Genomic DNA, 19,490 nt, shown 5'->3' with positions numbered 1-19,490 from the left:
TTAGAAAATGTTTCCTAAAATCAGCATATACTCACTTGTAAAAGTTTTATCCCTAATATTCCGATTCTGTTGTAGAATTTCTACTTCTTTAGCAATTTTTTGTTTTTCAGTTTCTAAAGCATCTAGAATTCTTGCATGGCGGATGTGATGGTCTTCTAAAGCCTAATTGACATTCATTCATAAAGACCCACACGTGAGAACATGCAAAGAAAGAGTTTATAAAGCCTGATTGAGATAACGGATATATTAATTTGCTTCACTACAGTGACCGTTTTACTACTTATATGTGTCCCATAACATCACATTGTATGTTTTAAAAATACATAATTCTATTTTTTAAAAAAACAGATAATAACACACCATAACTAAACTTCATTTTATAATACATGTTTTACTTAGTATATATGGTTAACATGTTTTATGTGCTTTATTAAACATAAAAGGCTTTTATAAATGATTTATAAAATTTCCTTATAAAATGATTTTTTCCCACAACAAAATCATTGGGAATTTTTAATGACATAATCTATTGCTTCCCATTGATAGGAAGTAAGAAATCTTTAGGAAAAACAAAGGAAAAACTGCTCCAAAAAAGCCACATTCAAGAACATTTGTTGACTAAATAAAGGAATTAAATTTAAAAGATACAAGGAACTTAGTTTGGCATAAATAAATCTTATAATAGCCCACTAATATTGTTTTTCAAGATTTAAACAATAATGTTTTTCTCCTAAAACTCTCTGAGGTGGTTCACTAGCCACTTTGTGCCTTTCACTGTATTAGAATACCAGTACTCTGGGATTACACTTTGTGCCTTTCACTGTATCAGAGTACCAGTACTCTGGGATTACACTGTATGCCTTTCTCTGTATCAGAGTACCAGTACTCTGGGATTACACTTTGTGCCTTTCACTGTATCAGAGTACCAGTACTCTGGGATTACACTTTGTGCCTTTCACTGTATCAGAGTACCAGTACTCTGGGATTACACTTTGTGCCTTTCGCTGTATCAGAGTACCAGTACTCTGGGATTACACTTTGTGCCTTTCGCTGTATCAGAGTACCAGTACTCTGGGATTACACTTTGTGCCTTTCTCTGTATCAGAGTACCAGTACTCTGGGATTACACTGTATGCCCTTTTCTGTATCAGAGTACCAGTACTCTGGGATTACACTATATGCCTTTCTCTGTATCAGAGTACCAGTACTCTGGGATTACACTGTATGCCCTTTCACTGTATCAGAGTACCAGTACTCTGGGATTACACTGTGTGCCTTTCACCGTATCAGAGTACCAGAATTCTGAGATTACACTTGGTGCCTTTCACTATATTAGAGTACCTGTACTCTGGGATTATACTTTGTGCCTTTCACTAAATCACTGTACCAGTACTTTGGGATTACTAGGTGCATTTGCTTCTGCCTCCAGCCCCATTCTCTGATCTCCCCAACCCTATAAACTTGGGGAAAAAAAGAGAAATAAAATTGCTGTTTGAGTAAAACCTTAAGATTAAGATACAAGAAATCAAAATAGTGACTTTCAAATGTTAGTATTCATTGAGATCTCCTGAATAGCTTGGTGAAATAGATTTTAGGCCCTCCTCCCAGAGTTTCTGATTCAGCAGTTCTAGAATTGGCCTAAGAATATGTGGGGTTTTTTTGGGGGGGGTAGGGGGTTTGAGACAGAGTCTCACTCTGTTTCCCTGGGGTATTCTGGCATTACAGCTCCCAATAATCTCAAACTCTTGGACTTAAGCAATCGTCTTGTTTCACCTTCCCAAGGAGCTGGGACTACAGGCACCTGCCACAATGCTTGACTAGTAGTCTTTTTCTTTCTTTCTTTTTTTTCTTTCTCTCTTTCTCTCTCTCTCTCTCTCCCTTCCTTCCTTCCTTTCTTCCTTTCCTTCCTTCCTTTCCTTCCTCTCTCTCTCTCTCTCTTTTTTTCTTTTTTTTTAGGAGACATGGAGTCTCACTCTTGCTCATTCTGGTCTCAACTCCTAAGCTCAAGCCCACCCACCTTGGCCTTCCAGAATGCTGGGTTTATAGGCATGAGCCACTGCACTCAGCTAATCATTTGCATTTCTAACAAGTTCTCAGATGATGCAGTTGCTACTGGTCTAGAGACTACACTTTGAGAACCACTAATATAAAGAGAAACAATGGCCAAAAATTTTCACAGTAAGGTGGCTGAAAGTATTAACATGTTAACATTCTGGTTGGATCCTTCAGTATTATGAAATTGGCTAACGTAAGTTGAGCTCTGAAAGATACCTGAGTCCCCAAAAGGAGACAAAATAAAGTTCATAAGGCTAAAGTAAGGAATGCCCTACCTGTGAGATCTCTTAGGAGATAGCCTGTTGCTGCTCTTTCCATGGGCAGATAATATTTCATTCTGATATCAAGATGTGACCTATTATAAAAGCTGTACCTTTTTTCTTCCTTCTAAATATCATGCCGTAAAACTATTTCATTTATTTACATTATTTCGCATGACTGATGATCAGATAGTTGTAGATGCATAACTATTGGGTACCAGCCCCAAGTATGCTGTGGATTCCCTCCCAGTGGCTAGGCAGAAGCAAAAGGATAAAAAAGAAATGAAAAAATAAGACACAAAGAGAAAGTTTAAGAAGTAGCTGGGCCAGGAGGTCTGCATGCTCTTCTTCATGAGGCTTAACACACATGCACACATGCAGTGTCTTGTTCCAGGCTAGCTCCATTTTTATTTTCTTTCTTTTTTTTTTTTTTTTTTTTTGTAGAGACAGAGTCTCACTTTATTGCCCTCAGTAGAGTGCCGTAACATCACAGCAATCTCCAACTCCAGGGCTTAGGTGATTCTCTTGCCTCAGCCTCCCAAGTAGCTGAGACTACAGGCATCCACCACAACGCCGAGCTATTTTTTGTTGCAGTTTGGCCAGCGCCAGGTTCGAACCAGCCAACCTCGGTATATGGGGCCAGTACCCTACCCACTGAACACCCTCCACTTTCATTTCATACACCATTGTTCTAATCATAAATTTTGTAAGGGAAAGGCAAACAATTACATTGTTTGCACTTGCTGTGCTTGCACTTTTCTAACTAAACTATTTCATTAACTAACTACATTAATTGGATGGATTTACTTTTTACTTTTATTGCTCTAAGGTATTTATATCTTTAACACAAACAGAACATGGAACCATCAAAACAGTCCAAGAGCAAGACATCAGAGAAGACCCCCAATTAGGCCAAGACACAAATCACAGAAGTGACAATTAATACTCAAGAAGCTTTTTGCTCAGACACTTCTAGTCATACCAAGGTGACAGAAGAAAAGGGATATTTTGGCACTGGGCGCAGTGGCTCACGCCTGTAATCCCAGCATGTGGGGGGGCCAAGGTGGGTGGATTGCCTGAGCTCACAGGTTTGACACTAGCCTGAGCCAGAGCCAGACCTCGTCTCTAAAACAAGCCAGGCTTTGTGGCGGGCACCCGTAGTCCCAGCTACTTGGGAGGCTGAGGCAAAAGAATCTCTTAAGCCAGGAGTTTGAGGTTGCTTTGAGCTATGCCATGGACTCTACCCAGGGTGACAAAGTGAGATGCTGTCTCAAAAAAAAAAAAAAAACAAAACCATAACCTCTTAAAAAAACAAATCCAGCTTTTCCTCAGAATACAACAGCAAAATAGCTATAAAATGAAGTTACCTGCTTTGTAGCCAAAGTCTCCATTTGTAATCGCTTTTTGTTGACATATATTTCTTGTTCAAGATGCTGCTTTGCCTTTTCTAATTCCTCAATTTTGTGATTAGCCTTTTCGTTATTTATTTCCTGCATTTTCTTCCTTTGAGACTCTTCTTTCTTTAAAGAATAAAAAATATCTCAGAAAAAAATCAGAGCTTTCTTATAAAAGAGTACAACTCCCTTTCTTTAATCAATGTGCAAGAAATAACTTACTAATAAGTTAGTAAGTTCCCCAATAGCTTCTCCATTTCATTCAGGTTAACTAATCTAACTAAAGATAAATACTACTAGTCAAGCTTTTTAGAGTACTCTTCTCCCAAATGGATTTCTGGTAATACAAGATAGCCAGTAGACCACGCAGAGAGCCACAACTCAAGTGGCTGGGTGACAGAAGGCTATTTTTTTCTTTTAGTAGCCATTGTCTACTAACAACTTACTTCCTAAAGTAAAATTAAACAGGGCCAAGATTCACTGTGGCTTTGACTTTCTAATCTCCAATATTCCCCCAGTTCCCTACAGGATGAGCAATTTTGCAGTTAACTCATCACTTGGGGTATACTGCAAGGAAGAAAAAAAAACCCAGTCTGCCTTTTACCAGTTCCGCTTCCAGCGCTTTTATTTTGCTCTCATATGCAGCTTTTTGAGAAGAAAGCTCTTGTTGAGCCATTTCTTTTGCAATTTGGATTCCTTGCATCATTTCTTCCTTTGCTTTCAACTGTGCCTCTTTTATTTCTGCTTCAAGTCTACAAAGTAGTAAGATATTTACAGGTTAAGAATTCTTTCTATACCATAACAGTTCATAATCATATTAAAATTTTTTCCATTAAACGAAAATTTAAGCCTTAAAACTTAACTTCTTACATTCTTACAACCAATAGTGTTATTAGAATTTTCGTTGGCTCTGAAATAGTTTACATGCACAAAAAGGGGATGAAAATGTGCTTATTTCTAACTTAGTTACTATCAGATACCTAATATTTAAATACACTTTTCAAATGCTTAAAATATGATGGCATATTAAACACTGCAGTAAATATTAGGGTAAACGCAAAATACAGGTATTTTATGTTAAACTAACAACCATTAGAGCAAAAATTATATTTCATATATGAATAACTTTTAGTTTAGGTTTACATCATAGAGTAGGAAAATACTGAAATGATTCTAAAAACATGTAAGAGCTGATAAATCAGAGATTGTATCACATATATTCAACCATTTGCAATAACTTGATATTTTGATAAGTCAAAATTAGCTTACTTCTCAATGTGTTACTTTTCAACATGCAGGAGAAAAAGCATCAATGATAATAGAAAGCTAAAAAGCTTCTTTCTTCCCCCCAAAATGAATGCATTAGGAATTGCACTATATAGAAATTTCCAGTCCCAATTTTACTGGAAAAAAAAGAACATGAATGGCAAAAGAAAAAGGGCCAGTGGTTACCAGGGCTAGGAAGAAAGCAGAATGAGAGTTATTATTTAATTAATACAGAGTTTCAGTTTGGGATGATGAAAAATTTCTGGAGGAAGTGGTGATGGTTGCACAGTCGCAGAGCATTATGAAGGTACTTCATGCCACTAAATTATAAACTTAAAAACAGTTAAAATGCTAAGTTTTATGCTTTGTATATTGTACTACAATAAAAAATTTTTTAAGGCTCGGCACCCGTAGCTCAGTGGTTAGGGCACCAGACACATACACTGAGGCAGGCGAGCTCGAACCCAACCAAGGCCTACTAAACAACGATGACAACTGCAACAACAAAAAAAAATAACCAGGCGTTGTGGTGGATGCATGTAGTCCCAGTTACTTGGGAGGCTGAGGCAAGAGAAAGGTTTAAGCCCAAGAGTTTGAGGTTGCTGTGAACTGTGACACCACAGCACTCTATCAAGGGCAACATAATGAGACTCTGTCTCAAAAAAAAAAAAATTTTTTTTTTTTTTTTGAAGGGTGGACGAGGTGGTACTTGGTACAGTGACAGACACATAACAGATGCATATGTCACCCCATAAGCTTCTACACCACACAGTGCACTGTCAGAGCACTGTCATAAATGTCTGCCTGTCAGTCCCATAAGATGATGAATTCCTTTAGCATAAGAGCTAAATTTCCATTATTATTCCTCTTATCCCTTCCAAAATTGCTTTGAAGGGTGGACGAGGTGGTACTTGGTACAGTGACAGACACATAACAGATGCATAATAAATGTTTGCTGAATGAATGGACATTCCACGAGGTCCTATATATATATATATAGGACGAGGTGGTACTTGGTATATATATATATATATGTATATATATATATATTTTTTTTTTTTTTCTTTTTAAAGAGGCCAAAAGAAATTTGGGGCTTTTTTCATAAGTGGCAAAGCAAGGTCAGTCCAGACCATACTAGTTATTCTTGATTCCTCCTCCCTCATTCTCTTTAGTCATCAAGGCTTGTTGATTTTATCTCCTTTATGTTTCTCTCCTACTATTCTTACCTCACTTCAATACCTTCTTAATTGCATTTGCAGCCTGTAACCTTGCTCTACTTCTAATCCATTCTCTAGACTTGGGTCATGGTGATCTCTCCAAAAATGTGATTCTGATCCTGAGTGTCTCATTTCTATGTAATTTTTTTTAATGGTTCCCTTATCCTTTAAGATAAAGTCTAAACTATTCAGCATTTTGTTTATGTAGATTTTAGCACTTAGTTTACAAGAAAGATACTGCTTAAGCCAGAAATACTACAATATTGCATGAATTGGGGCAAAAAAAGAAAAGGAAAAACAAAAGTACACTTCCTTACTAACTTCCTCCGCTAACTTCTAATCATCTCTTGGGACTCTGCTCTAGGAGACATAGTCTCACCCTCTAGCAGCCTTTGCTGATCACTGGTGGGGGCCAAGTGTCACCCCATAAGCTTCTACACCACACAGTGCACTGTCAGAGCACTGTCATAAATGTCTGCCTGTCAGTCCCATAAGATGATGAATTCCTTTAGCATAAGAGCTAAATTTCCATTATTATTCCTCTTATCCCTTCCAAAATTGCTTTGAAGGGTGGACGAGGTGGTACTTGGTACAGTGACAGACACATAACAGATGCATAATAAATGTTTGCTGAATGAATGGACATTCCAAGATAACACATCACTAGAAACCAGCACCCAGAGCTAATTACTAGGGACTGGCACAATGTGATTAACTTATTGTTCCAGACCTCTGTCATATGCTTACTATTTTCATACCCACAATAATACTTACTGTGATCTCTGTGCCATGAGCAACTCGTTTTTTGCAAATTCAAAGTCTTTTGGACCTTCACTTATAAGAGTATCTCTACTGGATGGTCTTTTCCCTTTCTGAACTTCTACTGGATGATTAAATCTAAAATAATGGTCTCCACCAAGAATTACCCGATCACCCTAAAACACACACAAAAGTTACTACATGAGGTAAATGTGAACCAAAATGATGTGTGAAAAATAATTGTGATCGAAATAGTCTAATATTACTAATGATAAACATAAAAATCACAGCAATTAACATAGTGTTTGACGTATGGAAAGTAATAAATGTTAGTTGCTTTACATATAATCATACAAGGTCAGACAATTAAGTTCTTGAATTCATCCTAAAAAAAGTGCTACATACCTTATTGCTGAATATCACTGCAATCTCCTTTAAGTATACCCCTTGGAAAGCGATGCACTGATGCCAGCACCTAGTCCACCCTTCAAAGCAATTTTGGAACTCTTTTTCTGGAATGGCCATCAGAACTGCTGTCATATGAGGTCTGACAATTAAGTTAGCAAACGCATCCTAGAAAAAGTGCTTTGAAGGGTGAACTGTGCACTAGTGTCAGTGCACTAGTGTCACTATTTTGAAAGTGACTATAAGATAGATTCAGCTATAAAGTATGTAGCACTTTTTCTAGGATGAGTTCTCAAACTTAATTGACCTAATTTGGTATGTACAAATATCAGCATATACTTATATAAACTTAGATAGTACAGCCTACTCTACAACTACACTACACTATAGCCTATTGCTTTTAGGCTACAAAACTGTACAGCATGTTATTATACTGAATTCCATATACAATTGTAACACAAACGCAAATGTTTATGCATCTAAATATACCTAAATATAGAAAAGGTGCAGTAAAAATATGGTATTGTAATCTTATGCAACCTCTGTTATATATGTGGTCCATCATTGACCGAAACATCATTATATGGTGCATGACCATGTATTATCTTATCTATGGGTCACAAATAAGATACATATTATTATCCCAATTTTAGGAATGAGGAAACTAAAGAGCACAAAGCATAATAATTTACTATTTGCAGATACATTTCTAACAACTATACACAAATTACTATTTCGTTTAATCCTCCACTATTGTAGAAAAGTAAGATATAGCGAATGATGATACGTGTAAGTTTGCTTGCAACATATTGGTTAATGTCTATTCTCCTGTTATAATTATTATTTTTTTTTTTTTTTTAGACAGAGTCTCACTTTGCCACCCTCAGTAGAATTCCGTGGTGTCACAGCTCACAGCAACCTCCAGCTCTTGCCTTTAGGCGATTCTCTTGCCTCAGCCTCCCAAGTAGCTGGACTGCAGGCGCCCACCACAATGCCCTGCCATTTTTTTTGTTGCAGTTTGGCCGGGGTCGGGTTCAAACCCACCACCCTTGGAATATGCGGCCGATGCCCTACTCACGAAGCCACAGGCACCACCCATCTGTCGTAATTATTAATAATGCTCCCAAAAGTGCCCTGACTTGGGTAATACTATTCAATCACCTAGTTAAATAACTTGCCAAAGGTCACAAAGCCAATGGCAGAACCAGGGTTTCAACTCTGGACTAACTCTGGGCAGTACCTGTGGCTCAAAGGAGTAGGGCGCTGGCCCCATATGCCGGAAGTGGCAGGTTCAAACCCAGCCCTGGCCAAAAACAGCAAAAAAAAAAAAAAAAAAAACAATGCTGTCAGTGGTCAGTTCTTCAAGTGCTAGTTCATAATAATGTAAATTTTATCCTTGTACAAAGGAAGGCAATTAATGGGAAAAAGAATTTTTGAAATGGAAAACTCCTTAATCTAGTTCAACTCCCTTAACTTACAGAGGAGAAAAGTGAGACTCAAAGAAATCAAATGACTTGCCCCAAATCAAAATAGATTCTTATATTGCAGCATCCATCAACTTACATGATGTAATATTGTGGGTTCCATAATACATTTTCCATTTACATAAGTCTTTGCTTCCCCAACTGGTGTGATACTCACTGTCCCACCAAAATTTTTAAGTGAACTGTCAAAATAAGAAGCACATTGTTACAATTACAGGACACACTAAAATGTAAGAAAAAGGTAAAACAGGATAATCCTGCTTGGGTTATTCCTTTGGTGTTAAAGTTCATATCAATACATAAAAAGAACTTAAAATTATTTTATTTTCCTTAAAATAAATTTTTAACTATAGTAAAAAAAGTCTGGCCTCTCTAGCAATTCTATCCACCAGGGGTTGAAAAAAATTTTAATATATTTATTTTGATTATAATTTCTTTTTTTTTTTTTTTTTGTAGAGACAGAGTCTCACTTTATGGCCCTCGGTAGAGTGCCGTGGCCTCACACAGCTCACAGCAACCTCCAACTCCTGGGCTTAAGCGATTCTCTTGCCTCAGCCTCCCGAGTAGCTTGGACTATAGGCGCCTGCCACAACGCCCGGCTATTTTTTGGTTGCAGTTTGGCCGGGGCCGGGTTTGAACCCGCCACCCTCAGTATATGGGGCCGGTGCCTTACCGATTGAGCCACAGGCGCTGCCCTATAATTTCTTTAAACAAACAAAAAAAAAAGCCCTTCCCCAAAAATAAAAAAAAAAAAATGAAAACAGGCTCAGCGCCTGTGACTCAAGCGGCTAAAGCACCAGCCACATACACCTGAGTTGATGGGTTCGAATCCAGCCCAGGTCAGCCAAATAATGACAGCTGCAACCAAAAAATAGCAGGGCATTGTGGCAGGTGCCTGTAGTCCCAGCTACTTGGGAGGCCGAGGCAGGAGAATTGCTTGAGCCCAGGAGTTAGAGGTTGCTGTGAGCTGTGATGCCACAGCACTCTACCCAGGGCAACAGCTTGAAGCTCTGTCTCAAAAAAAAAAGAAAGAAAGAAAGAAAAAAAAACAAATTCAAGGAAAAAAAACACTAAAATATTGATAATAGTTTCCTATAAAAGGAACAGTATTAAGTGCTTTTAAAAACTTTTTCTAAAGTTCTGATTTTATAAATGAGCTTTAATAATGGAAAGAACATCAAACATTTTTACCCTCATAAAAAGCAGAGTACCAGCTCAGAGCCTGTAGCTCAGTGGTTAGGGTGCCAGCCACATGCACCAGGGCTGGTGGGTTTGAACCTGGAATGGGCCTGCTAAACAACGACAACTTCAACAAAAAAATAGCTGGGCATTGTGGTAGGTGCCTGAAGACCCAGCTACTTGGGAGGCCGAGGCAAGAGTATCACTTAAGCCCAAGAGTTAGAGGTTGCTGTGAGCTGTGATAGCACAGCACTCTACCAAGGGCGACATAATGAGACTCTGTCTCAAAAAAAAGCAGAGAAACACAGAGGAAAGAAAAGCATGATAAAGCACACCCCTTAGTTATGTAATTAACTAGACCTTAACTATAAGATGATACTGTGGAAAATCAGCAATAAATGCTACATATTCCTTTGAGTCTTTTTATTCAGATAATAGTAAAGAAACTCCAAAGTCCAATTCATCTTTGGATTGACTGGATAGAAAAAAAGAAAAAACTGCAGGAAAAGCTGAGTCCTAACCAAAGATGTCTAGCTATTGATGAGGTTCCAAGATATGTAATTAGAGAATAATAGTTCAATTAAAGCACCTAGAAAAAAGTATCTGGAAAAAATAGTTTACTGTTAGGCAATGTATCTCTCCTTTCACCAGTTTAGTGTCTTAACCAGATGAAGGATTACCCAATGTCTTTTTGTTCTGATCCTTTCACTCTATTTCTGCCTATTTTGTTATCAAAAATCCACAGCCTACCATTCTGAACCCTCCACAATCTGGTAATCTCCCTCATCTGCCACTATTGCCCCCTAAGACCGACACCTCACCAACAATCATTATCAGTACCCTGAATTTGCCTAATATCAGCTTCCCTCCTTTCTTTGAGTCATTCTTTTGACATAGGACATTCTTTCCTTGTTTCTACCATCTTTCAAGGCTCAATTTAAATGTTTGAGTCCTCAAGAAGCTTTTCCTTCTCTTTACTTTTTTTTTTTTTTTCTTTTTTGTAGAGACAGAGTCTCACATACCACCCTCAGGTAGAGTGCCGTGGCGTCACACAGCTCACAGCAACCTCTAACTCTTGGGCTTACGCGATTCTCTTGCCTCAGCCTCCCGAGCAGCTGGGACTACAGGCGCCTGCCACAACGCCCGGCTATTTTTTTGTTGCAATTTGGCCGGGGCTGGGTTTGAACCCGCCACCCTCGGCATATGGGGCCAGCGCCCTACTCGCTGAGCCACAGGCGCCGCCCCCTTCTCTTTACTTTTAAGCACTAAGTATGCAATACTCATCTAACACTTCAATAAAAATTAATAAGTACTGAAATTCCTTTATTCATTGAGCCCTCAAGAGCCAAATATGTGTGAACAGACATGAAACAAGTTCTCATGAGGTTCATAGTCTAGTGAATAAGACAAACACTAACTAATATTTTAAAGGGAAAGTACAAGTTCAAGGAAAACAGGGAGCTTCCTAGTCCCCTACTGGACTCTTCACTACTTGGAAGCATGTTCTATATCTATGCCACTGGTATACATAACACTATATTTATTTATTAAAGAAACAATTAAGGAATAAAAGAGCAAAAGGACCTAAAGAACAAGAGGATTTATCCTACCAGATATAAAGACTCACTATGAAGCTTAAGTAATTAAGATTATCAGGTATCAGTGAAAAGAAGATTCCTATATTTTTAGAAATTTTTTGTAGGAACATTTCAGATCACAAAGAAAGCAATTAACAATTTAATATATGGTACTGGGAGAACTGGTTATTCATATAGAAATAAATGAACTTATCAGTGATTTACACGAGATAAAAAAATTCTTAACTACTTTAAGGATTAGAGGTAAAAACAAAACTTCAAAACATCTAGAACAGCAGTTCTTAACCTATGGGTTGCAACACCTTTGGGGGTTGAACCACCCTTTCACAGGGGTCACCTAAATACATCCTGTATATCAGATATTTACATTATGATTACGATTCATAACAGTAGCAAAATTACAGTTATGAAGTAGCATATGGTTGAGGGTCCCCACAACATGAGGAACTGTATTAAAGGGTCGCGGCATTAGGAAGGTTGAGAACCAATGATCTAGAAGAAAATTAAGAAAACACCTACATCTCTATGTAGATTGTAGAATATTCTTTCTTAAACAAGACACAAAAACAGCCATAAAGGAAAAGATTGATGCCAGTTTACTACAATAAAGTTAAGAACTTTAATCAATCAAAAGGTACCAGAGAGTGAAAAGATGAGCTATACATATAAACCCACAAAGGATTGGCAACCGTAATATAGTATAAAGAACACCTGCAAATTATTAAGAAAAAAACAAACAGTTCGATTGAAAGTGAATAAAAGACATGAACAGGCAAGTCATGTAAGAGTAAACAAAAATGGCCAATGGCTACATGCAAAGATGTTCAACCTCATTATTAATCAAAGAAATGCAAAATGAATCCATAATCAGATACTACTTTATGTTCACCAGATCGGCATAAATTAAAATCTGACAGTACTAAGTGGTAGCAAAGATGTGCAGTATTAAGCACCCTCAATGCTAATGAGAGCAGAAATCAACAATTATTTTAGAAAACAACTTGAAATTACCTACTAAAGTTAAAAAATTCTGAAGAATCAGAATCTTTCAACCTAATCTTATACACATAATTTAAGAGTGTTTCCTACACTTTAAAAATTATTATTATATAGAAGATTATCACTTAGGATCTGGCAGCTCAAGCCTCCCAAGTTACTACCAGCTACCCTAAGAGCTCTTAGGATCAGTATCTCAGCTTACACTTATGAAACTTATCTTAAGAAATTCTTCATATTTGTACCAGGAGACACGTACAAGATAACTCACAGCAATATTATAGAAACAAAAAATTACAAACAACCCAAATGTCTATCAACAAAGTAGGTAGATTTTAATAGAGAATAAGAGATAAATTCATACAATAGGATATTTCATAGCAGTGAAAATGAAACAAAATAAACATGGATAAGTCTTGAAAACACAGGCAGAGCCAAAAACATTTATATATACTATCATTCCAAGAATATATACAAATTTCATTCCATTCATGTGAACAAAATTCACATAGTTAAGATTTTTAAATTTGTCAATCTAACCAAAAATCCTGCCGTATAAGATAGCTAGAAATTTACTTTTATGCCCATCATTCTAATTCCAAGAAAAGTAATTATCCTTCAATAAAAAGACTGAAACACCAAACAATATTGACAGCATTATATTGTACCTTATATTGAGAGCAACTGACCTTATGGTCCTTATAAAATACTCAGAATTTGTGTTTTTCCTGAGTAAAAGATGAGTTTGAAGAACTGTATCAAAGAATCAATATAAATGAACATCTTACATGAAGGAAACCATCTATTAGCAAGTTAGGAATTCCTACTGAAAATGAACAGGTTTTTTTTTTAAAGAAGATTAACATACCAATGATCATCAGCAATCAGCACCCCAGATAACTGAATATCATGGCTTGAGGTGGGTTTATACTTCCCAACTGTAGTAGTTCCTTCTTTTATCATATATAGCAGCATCTCTGATAGTTGTGGATCTTCACTGAGATTAACAAGGTTTGGCAAATGATTGTCCATTTGAAATGTAATTCCTGCTTTCTGATAGGAAATAAGAAGAAAAAATTAACCTTAACCACAACATGAAATAGTTAAATTCACCTAAAAATGAATGTTCTGTATTAAACATTAGAATCATTGAATTTTGTATGTAAATTCAATAAAAGTTTCTTAGAATCTCTCCTTTTAGAATCTCTCCTTTGTGGCTTCCCCATGACTGCTATCATCAAACTCTTAGACTCCTAGAGTTACGTTGATCTTTCGCTGTCCTTCGACATCCTCAGACCACTTACACACCAATTCATCATCACTAAATTATGGCTGATTATCTTCAGACTGGATCAATTCCTTCTGCTGCATCTTCATTGTCATCATCTTAGTTCAGGTCCCTATCAACTCACACAGGAAGAACTGCAGCAGCCTCCTGATTGCCCTGTCAACAACTTCTATTTTCAATCCATTTCACATCCTCTACCAGATTCTCTTGAAGGGTATTCTCAAAATGTTAATTTCCTGGTCAAACATTCAATGGCTTCTCAATTCCTACAGAACAAAACTGAATTTCTCTGGCCTAGAAATCAAGCTCTTCATAAACTAATCATAGCATCTCTTTATCATTTCATTTCCTGTGACAGCTTGTTCCAAAAAAATTGATCCACACACCTTTTTCTTTTTCTATTTTATTTTAAAGTTTGTGGGGTTTTTTGCAGTTTTTGGCCGGGGCTGGGTTTGAACCCACTACCTCCGGCATAAAGGGCCAGTGCCCTACTCCTTTGAGCCACAGGCACCGCCCAGAGTATTTTTTATTTTTATTTTTTTAGAGACAGAGTCTCACTTTATTACCCTTGGTAGAGTGCCGTGGCATCACGGCTCACAGCAACCTCCAACTCCTGGGCTTAGGTGATTCTCTTGCCTCAGCCTCCCAAGTAGCTGGAACTAGAGGTGCTCCCCACAACGCCCGGCTATTTTTGTTGTTGTTGTTGTTGCAGGTTGGCCAGGGCCAGGTTTAAATCCGCCACCCTCGGTATATGGGGCCGGTGCCCTACTCATTGAGCCACAAGGGACGCCCCACACACCCTTTTCTGAGGACACCTTAAAGTTTTTCCTCTTTACTTATACAATTTTCCCCATCCTAGAAGGTTCAACACCCAACTTAAATCCCACCTCCTCTGTGAAGTAGGACTGGCCATCACCAAGGAGTTTTCCCACCTTCTGAATTCTTACAGCACTCCCCCCCTCAACTCATTTGAAATATTGCTTCCGCAGCCACTTCCTTTGTCTTGATTCATCCTCTCCAATATTCTTTAGGATATTAAGGAATTTTGATTTCTCTAAAAAATGTTCTATCCTTTAAAGAAACAAAAACAAACCAGAAAACCAAATGTTCTCTCAAACTTAAAGCCTCCCCCCAGCCCTGACTTCTACAATTCTCACTTTGAAAAAGTCCCTCTGTGGCTCTAGTTCCTTACCTCTTAGTCATTCCTCAACCCACTGCCATCTGGTTTCTTTCTGGCCTCAGTGACCTTACACTTGCACAATGAAATGCACACATTGCTGAAACCTAGGAGTCATTCTTAACTCTTCCATTTCTCTCCACAACCACATCTGAAATAAAAACTCCCAACCCTATCAATTTCACCTCCTTTCTATTTCTTAAATCCAACTCTTCCACTATTCATTTCTATCATCACTGCCATACTCCAAGTTCTCATCAACTCTTACCTTAACCACAGCAACAGCTTTTTAAATGAGTACCTTTCCTCTCTCAAATCCATCTTTCAAACTATCACCAGAAGATTCTATTCAAAACAGAAGTCTAGGCCTGGTGCAGTGGCTCATGCCTGTAATTTTCACACTCTGGGAGGCCGAGGCAGTTGTTTCGTTTGAGCTCAGTAGTTTAAGACCAGCCTGAGCAAGAGTGAGACTCCCTTCTCTACCAAAAAAGTAGAAAAATCAGTCGGGCATTGTGGAGCATGCCTGTAGTCCCAGCTACTTGGCAGGCTGAAGCAAGAAGATCTCTTTAGCCCAGGAGTTTGAGGTTATTGCGAGCTATGACATCCTGGCACTCTACCCTAGGCAACAGAGTGAGACTCTATGTCAAAAAAATAAAAATAAATAAAATAAAAATTTTAAAAACCCAGAAGTCTGTTAATGTCACTCCTCTTCCATTAAAAACCTTCAGAGGCTTCCAATTACCTAAGTTCAAGTTCCTCACTATGTCACAATGTGAATCTTGCACTTCTCTCTGGTCTAATCTCTGTCACCAACTTTAATTTCCAACCATACAAAACTTAATTCTTTAGACATCCCAACTGTGTTGCGCCTCCATGCCTTGGCACTTGGTATTTCTCTGCTTAGCAAATTCTGCCTTTGTTAGCCTAGCCAATTCCTGTTCCTTGTATAAAACTCTGCTTAGTTGTCTTCCTCTTCAATGCCTTCCTTGATGATGAGTTTCCCCAATGTTAATTATTTCCTCCTCTCTCCTGCTTCTCTACCTTTGTTTTTTTTGTTTGTTTGTTTGTTTGTTTTTTTGAGACAGAGTCTCAAGCTGTCGCCGTGGGTAAAGTGCTATGGCATCACAGCTCACCTCCAACTCCTACGCTCAAGCAATTCTCCTGCCTTGGCGTCCCAAGTAGCTGGGACCACAGGCGCCCGCCACAATGCCCGGCTATTTTTTGGTTGCAGCTGTCATTGTTTTTGGCGGGCCCAGGCTGGATTCAAACCCGCCAGCTCAGGTATATGTGGCTGGCACCTTAGCCACATGAGCCACAGGTGCTGAGCCTCTCTACCTTTTTGATACTTTGCATTATGTTGAACCACATGAAACCACCAGTGTTCAACATTTTTTTACCTACAAAAATGGTAGTTTCATATGGTTCAAACTAATCAAATCACACTGCATTTCAGTCTTTTACTTATTGAATTTGTAAACCTCCCTGTGGATCTCAAAATCTCTAAGGGATGAAACTATATTTAATCTCTTTGGCCTTCCCTGTTTCTTACACAACATAAACATTTAATAAATATTTGTGGAATCAAAGTGAATATAATAAGATAGGTTGTTTATACTTTAACTTTCCATCTGGTTTATGGGCTCTATGTGATCACAATCTTGATCTCAATATTTCTTGGTATTAATTCTCCATATGGAATTGGTTTCTATAGAATTAATAAATAGTAAGTATTTAAAAAAGTAAAATTTACATAACTGGCATACTAGCAGAATTTATTTATTGTCATGTTTCTTTTATTTTCAAATCAGTTTAGAAAGTTGAAATGATACCTGTAACTCCTTTGTTTCTTGAAGTTTTCTTTTTTCAGCTTGTTCGAACTTTTCTTTCCAAACCCTACCCAAAGACAAACAAATAATAGAATTAAAAACATCTGTATATATAAGAATGAGAATCAAGAGACAATCAATGAGAATTAGGGAACTACTTTGTAATATTTAAAATACAAATTATTCTGGAATTGGGTTGTTCAATTCATATGACAGGTAGGGGAAAAGATAGACTTACTATCCTCTTATAACCCCTACTACCGCTATGATTCCACAGCAACACATTTAATATTTAAAATATTAACCACATTCCACCTCTGCATTTCTGCCATGTCTCTCTCTTGTTGATGCAGCTTCATTCTCAGGGATGTTATTTCTTGCCGACACAGCCTATATCGTTCAGGGTCAATATTCTGAATATTTCTCTGAGCAGCTTTTAGCTTTTCAATTTCTGCTTTCAATTCTGAAGATGTACAAAAATATACATGATTAATAGCATTTTTAACATATAATAATTCCCATAATAGTAATCCTCCAATCTTCTATTTCATTTGAAGTTTTAAATATAGTATTACTAAATAAAATATTTGGTGACATTAGATTTACTTTATTTATAGATTTTTTTTTTTTAACTTTAGATTTTTTTCAGATTAAAGTCTAAATGCCTTAACCTGAAAAAGTACTCCCATACCTCCTTAAGTAGAATGGCCCCATCACGTATTGTCCATAGTAGAATAGTTTTGAGAGATTAAATTACATTAAGACAACAGACATGAACTGGGATTGTCACAGGTAAATCTCACTCATACATGGAGGCTCCCAATAGGGCACCAGCCACATACACCAAGGCTGGCGGGCTTGAACCCAGCCCGGGCCAGCTAAAACAACGATGACAACTGCACCAAAAAAAATAGCCAGGCATTGTGGCAGGCACCTGTAGTCCTAGCTACTTGGGAGGTGGAGGCAGGAGAATCACTTAAAGCCAGGAGTTTGAGGTTGCTGTGAGCTATGATGCCATAGCACTCTATACAAGGCAACAGCTTGAAACCCAGTCTCAAAAAAAAAAAGAAAAAAAACTCACTCATATAGACATGTACATTAATCATCAAAAATTTTCAAGCTGGAATTCAGAATACTTGCTTTTAAAGAAAACAGTCCCATTTGTAACATAGAAGGGACACAAAAGGGAAAGGCTGGACCAAGACAGAAAAAACAAATTCTGCTCTCACACCTCTAAAGTGTCTTATCACCCTCTTCTGCTAAAAAAAAGGGCCAGAGTAGCTCGGTGCCTGTAGCTCAAGAGGCTAAGGTGCCAGCCACATACACCAAGGTTGGCGGGTTCAAATCCTGCCCAGGCCTGCCAAACAACAATGACAACTACAACCAAAAAATAGCCGGGTGTTGTGATGGGCGCGTGTAGTCCCAGCTACTTGGGAGGCTGAGGCAGGAGACTCGCTTGAGTCCAGAAGTTGGAGGTTGCTGTGAGCTGTGATGCCACAGCAACTCTACCCAGGGCAACAGCTTGAGGCTCTGTCTCAAAAAAAAAAAAAAAAAAAGGGCCAGAGGACAAAGGGGTATGAAGAGAAGATAGTGCCATATTGTTAAAGATAAAATTATACATATCAAGATTCCTTGCACATATTAAAGTCTATCCTAAATGGATGATTACTGAGAGGTAAGTAGAAAGCTGTATTTAGCATAAATCAAGTTAGGCCTATGCTAAAAAATTCAAGCTCAAACAGCTTTTGGATCAATGAACTAAGTAGGAGTGAACTAAATAAATAAAATGACAATGGAGGAAAGGACTTAAGAGAAAAATAATAAATAATTTTATTGCTATTTTGCTGCACACATCTATGACTCAGTCTATAAATCTTTATGCTTGCTGTTTCTCCTTTACCAACACTGTGCTTGCTCTTTTTCTGATTGTTTTCTCCCTTATTACGTGTTCTCTTTCCCATTGTCCTACCTACCTTCTTCCGTGACTACAGGATGACTAGAATCTATTAAAAATAGGTTTGAGAAAAACAAATCTTTGATTTTCTTAAAAATTATATTTTAAGACTGGAATTAATATTTGAGTCTACACTGTGGCAAAATAAATTTTAAATTCTGAGAAAAATATTCACCTCTAATTAACTTAGCACTCGTATCTTCATTTACTTTGGCGACATTGACTATCAAACGGGCTTGGCTAGCATATCTAAGTGTGCTCAGTGTTTCTTCTATGTTGCTGGCGGCAGGACTAATTGTAGCAATCATTGCAGTTTTTGAATTTCCACCCAGACTTTCTTTTAACAGCCTTCAAGGGAAAAAGTCATAATTAGACTTTGCTTCTACAACAACCAAATAACAGTAATTACTTAGAAAGAACAAAACAAACCAACAGAATTATAAAATATAGTATTATACTCAATGACTCAAATACCATTTAAAACTGTTTTTGGTATTTGTGGCTATTTTTAGATCCCATGAACATTTTATTTTCATATATATATATTACAGACAGGGTCTTACTCTATCTCCCAGGCTGGAGTACAATAGTGGGATCACAGCTCATTTTACCTCACTGTAACCTTGAATGCC

At 37.6% G+C, this 19,490-nt stretch overlaps 1 protein-coding gene across 1 annotated transcript in view; it reads right to left on the bottom strand.

The window, feature by feature from the left end:
- The window catches only part of KIF14 (kinesin family member 14), a 67,096-nt gene that overhangs the window by 34,551 nt on the left and 13,055 nt on the right, over positions 1–19,490 (bottom strand). The window contains exons 10-18 of the mRNA XM_053605961.1: positions 19,034–19,206; positions 17,220–17,367; positions 16,908–16,971; positions 13,482–13,666; positions 8,920–9,022; positions 6,967–7,127; positions 4,314–4,461; positions 3,683–3,835; positions 36–162 (exon numbers count right to left, since the gene is read on the bottom strand). Of these exons, the coding sequence (XP_053461936.1) occupies positions 36–162; positions 3,683–3,835; positions 4,314–4,461; positions 6,967–7,127; positions 8,920–9,022; positions 13,482–13,666; positions 16,908–16,971; positions 17,220–17,367; positions 19,034–19,206 (1,262 nt within the window). The remainder of the gene's footprint in view (positions 1–35; positions 163–3,682; positions 3,836–4,313; positions 4,462–6,966; positions 7,128–8,919; positions 9,023–13,481; positions 13,667–16,907; positions 16,972–17,219; positions 17,368–19,033; positions 19,207–19,490) is intronic.

The sequence above is a fragment of the Nycticebus coucang genome, chromosome 10, assembly GCF_027406575.1.
Source record: "Nycticebus coucang isolate mNycCou1 chromosome 10, mNycCou1.pri, whole genome shotgun sequence".
In the NCBI taxonomy this organism is placed as follows: domain Eukaryota; kingdom Metazoa; phylum Chordata; class Mammalia; order Primates; family Lorisidae; genus Nycticebus; species Nycticebus coucang.
The sequence above is the reverse complement of the archived record's forward strand: the minus strand, read 5'-3'. Positions and strand labels throughout refer to the sequence as shown.